This window comes from Merops nubicus, unplaced genomic scaffold (assembly GCF_000691845.1).
Source record: "Merops nubicus isolate BGI_N331 unplaced genomic scaffold, ASM69184v1 scaffold19642, whole genome shotgun sequence".
Lineage (NCBI taxonomy): Eukaryota > Metazoa > Chordata > Aves > Coraciiformes > Meropidae > Merops > Merops nubicus.
Window position 1 is genome coordinate 126,183 of NW_008594204.1, and position 4,064 is coordinate 130,246.

The 4,064-nt window shown below is 36.9% G+C and overlaps 1 protein-coding gene across 4 annotated transcripts in view; it reads left to right on the forward strand.

Annotated features, from left to right (window-relative positions):
* The first annotated feature begins 242 nt into the window (after positions 1-242).
* LOC103768531 (plasma membrane calcium-transporting ATPase 2) overlaps positions 243-4,064 on the forward strand; it is a 170,999-nt gene continuing 167,177 nt past the window's right edge. For all 4 annotated transcript variants that reach the window (XM_008935672.1, XM_008935674.1, XM_008935675.1 and 1 more), the window contains exon 1: positions 243-441. In XM_008935672.1, coding sequence (XP_008933920.1) covers positions 243-441 — 199 coding nt within the window. The remainder of the gene's footprint in view (positions 442-4,064) is intronic.

Below are 4,064 nucleotides of genomic sequence, written 5' to 3' on the forward strand. Positions count from 1 at the left end.
TGCTGTATAATGGGAAATGGTGAATGGAGTGGAGCTGGTCTGCAGCCTTGAAAGCAGCCGTTCTGCGGACCACTAGTCAGCCAGGGACACCTTGCACGCCAGAGGCATCCAACACATCGCTCGCCAGACACACACTGGATTCTTTTTGATTTCCTAGGTTGGAAAATTCCAGATTCCTTCAATTTTTAAAGAGTTTTAAGATCGTATCAACTATAATAAGTGGAGCAATATAATCAGCAAAAATGGGTGACATGACAAACAGCGATTTTTATTCCAAGAACCAAAGAAATGAGGCCAATCATGCAGGAGAGTTTGGGTGCACACTGCAAGAACTGCGCTCCCTCATGGAACTTCGAGGAACAGAAGCAGTAGTAAAAATTAAAGAGACCTATGGGGAAACAGAGGGGCTCTGCAGACATCTGAAGACATCACCAACAGAAGGTAAGTGTATTTCACTGCAATTGAATCAGGGGACTTTGCATAAGGGCTCTCCAGACACTGAAAGAAAGAGGTTTGGTTTTAAACCTGAATGCAATTCTTATGGTGCTGCCATTATTCCCAACAATAAGAAAACAGAAGAAGAGAAAGTTTATAAAAACAGTTTAGCTATAGCTAAAGTTACCATGAGAATAAAAAAAGTGCTGTTTATTTAAACAGCTAAATGCATGATTTCTGCCTTAAAAGGTAGACAAAGTCAGCACTTTATTAATGGCATTATAAAGAGGCTTTAACATATATTCTCTTTTGGGTAAGAAGGTGCAGCCTAGTTGCTTCAGAAGAATTTCTATGTATTTAGGTATCTTGGGAATATGAAATGACCCTTTGAGATACACATTATGTTAATTTATAGACCAATATGTAACATATATGTTTTGTGGTTGCTAACTTTGATTTACTGTATTACTATAGATAGTTTCGTTTAAGTTATCAATATATGACTCTATCAATGTTTTTATTAGTATGACATTTTGTCTATACATTTAAGCTCCTTTTTTATGTTTAATAATACCAATCATAACTTTTCAATATCTATTCTTCTAAGTGGTTTTGGAGTTCTCTACCTGATTATGAGTCAGTCTAGTTCTCAATACCCAGCCCAAATATCTTCCCATATAACTTCAAAAATGGTGGGGGGTTTCCCTTTCCTCACAGAGTTCCTGTTCACCAATTCTTTTTCTTTCAGTGCAAGTAAAATTCTGTTTTCATTACTGTATTTTCATCTCCAAAGAATGTTAACACTTTTGGAAATTATACCGTCTTTGAGTCTATAATATTTATCTTGTCTTCTAAAGTAGCCAAGATGCTAATTTAAGTTGTTTTCTTTTTCAAGAAGATAGAAGTGTTGGCTTTATTCCATTCTCTCCTTTTTAAAATTAATTGTTTAGTTACCTCCTCTGTTTAGATGCTTCAAAGTCTTGAATTATTGGTGTAATCAAAAACATGTCAATTGTAGAGTCGCATAGTGTGATATTATAAATCAGAGTAGTTGAAGAGTCCCCAAGGAGCAGCTGTCAATGCCTAGTTTTTGAGTAGATTCTTCATGGTCGTACACAGTCTTGTTAAAGCATTATAAACTGTAAAGCAGTGAACAGTACCTGTTCAGCACGGAATTATTAAGCTAATTCTGTATTAAAGGGAGCAGCCAATTCCAATAGTGCTTCAACGTTCATGTGCAATCTTGTATTGTGACTAGTGGCAGATGTTTTGTTTTATAACAAAACTCTCCTGTTTTCTAGTCTTGCCAAAATCTTTGACCCTTCTCTTTTCCTACCTGCAGACTGTTTCCAGTGGAAATGCTGAGGTAGGAAAATGAGACCCTGCCATTTGCAGGGGATTTCCAGATGTCCATCAGCCTTCCAGAGAGTGACCAAAGAACTGTTGCACATGAGAGAATCAGCTCTTCAAAGTATATGCAGTGATTCTGACATCTCACTGACACATCTGGGGAATTCCAGACAGAAGTACAGGATCTCTATATTTACAATACAGAATAAACACTGATTTATAAATATCCCACTAGGGATTCTGCATCTTAAATATCCCTCAGTGGTTTATAGGATGTCAGAGCTGAAGTCTCAGGCTGGGTGAGCCGAGGGTGCTTTAGTGACTTGAGTAAAGTTTTGCCAACTCATTCTAGCGGTTACCTGGTCAATGTGAACTTCAAAGGAGATGTTAATGGCATTATCAGTTCAATTTATGACATCAGGGAAACTTAATTCCTCATATTGGAACAGAGTGCATGGATCCAGCTAGTGTGGCATGCTGACTCCAGCAGTAATCTATATCTGATACTTCAGATAAGGTAACTTTCCTCTAAGCCTTACGTGCACTTCATCACTTGTGCATTAAGAAAGAACATTTCCAGCTTCAAATGTCAGCATAGCCTTGGAATCCTGAAGGCTCTGCTGGGTTTTAATTTTAAATTCGATCACATAACAGGAATTCCCAGTCACACCAGATTTTCCTCTTAATTTTAATTATTCTGCTGGGAAAAATCATTTTAGGAGGGAATTTCTCTGAAATATGTCAAGTCAAACTTGGAAATTTTCATTTGACAGTATCCATAACAATTCAACAGAAAAACAAAACTTCAAAGGCTCATGTCAAATATAAGCATCTGTCTGGTTATAATTCCCTAGCCATTGCTTTTCTTGTATCCAAGAGCAGTGAAAAAAGTTAAAATAGAAGAGGATATTCTTGAGTGAACTTAATAGTTTCTTACATGAAAGTGGAATTAACAAAGTAGACATGATTTACAAATAAATTATTGATGTCCATAATGAAGGCTCACGTACATCTTGATCTTTTGGTATTTGCAGCAAACTGTGGATTCCCCATGGGCTATCTATGAAATCCCATAAAGTACCACTGTGCCTGAAAATCCCTTTTCCAAACAGCCTCTTTTTTTGTGAAGCAGAGTTAACTGAACTTCCACTATTTTTGTATAGTTTGGAGTGCTGCACATTTTACACATTTTACGGGGAACATAATAAGCATTATTGCAGGGCACTTCTTTCAATAAACCAAATAAACCCTTGCTGAGCAAGACTCCTGGGTGAACACAAATGAACCAGCAAAAAGGACTTGACCGTAGAACTGTGTTCTTCCTCAGCTTGCAAGCTCTTTCAAAGTTTACTTTCATAACATCTTTCTCATTTTGTGGGGTATGGGTTAAGTAGTTACTGGAATGGAGGAAAAAAAAACGTACCCTGGAAGCAGGCACATTATAATTCGGTAAAATGTGGTCTAACCTGAATTTACTCTCTTACTCAATGTTGAGAAAATAAGACGTAGCAATTAGCTCAGAATTTACTCAGCAACTCATTTTTCATGTTAATATATGATGTATCACCTGTGAACTGGTAGAATCAATCACTTCTAGTGCAAGTGTGTTTTTGAAGCTCTGTTCTTAAGGCCTTGAACTTCACAAGGTAAGATGTTTCAGGCCTGACTCAAATGTTATTTACACTGCTGTGAAGATACCCTTAGCAGTGTTTGCTGAACTCATGTATTAATTCAGTGTGGAGGTTTAAAATCTGCTGAATGCTGAGTAGAATACTTGCATGCCGAATTCATAACATTATTATGGACTGCAAGGCTTCAGTCTCGCTCTTCTTTAAATTTTCTTTGATTGCTTTTCTAACTATAGATGCAGCGTGGATCCCAGCTCTCGGTTATGCCTAAGGGACTTCCTGCGTTCAAGTGATTATATTATAATGAACAGCTACCATTTAAGCACTCATAAGAAAGAACCTTTGCAAAATCTATGGAAATACTTTACATGAAAATAAATACAAATATGTCTCCTTGAATTTTCTTTAAAAATATTTTTATTCAGATTGGTTTCACTTTCATTATTCTAGTAATACAGAAAATAAGCAAGACCTAGCTGTCATTTGCAAAACAACACTGAATCGCCCACTGGGCAGAGCTGTGATGACAGTTGTATAATTTTCCATGCAATCTGAGTCTCTGAGGCCCACTTGAGCATTAGTGATACCTTATAAAGGACAGCTGGTAAAATGTGATGAGTTAGTTGGATGAATACCAAATGAGACTGGTAT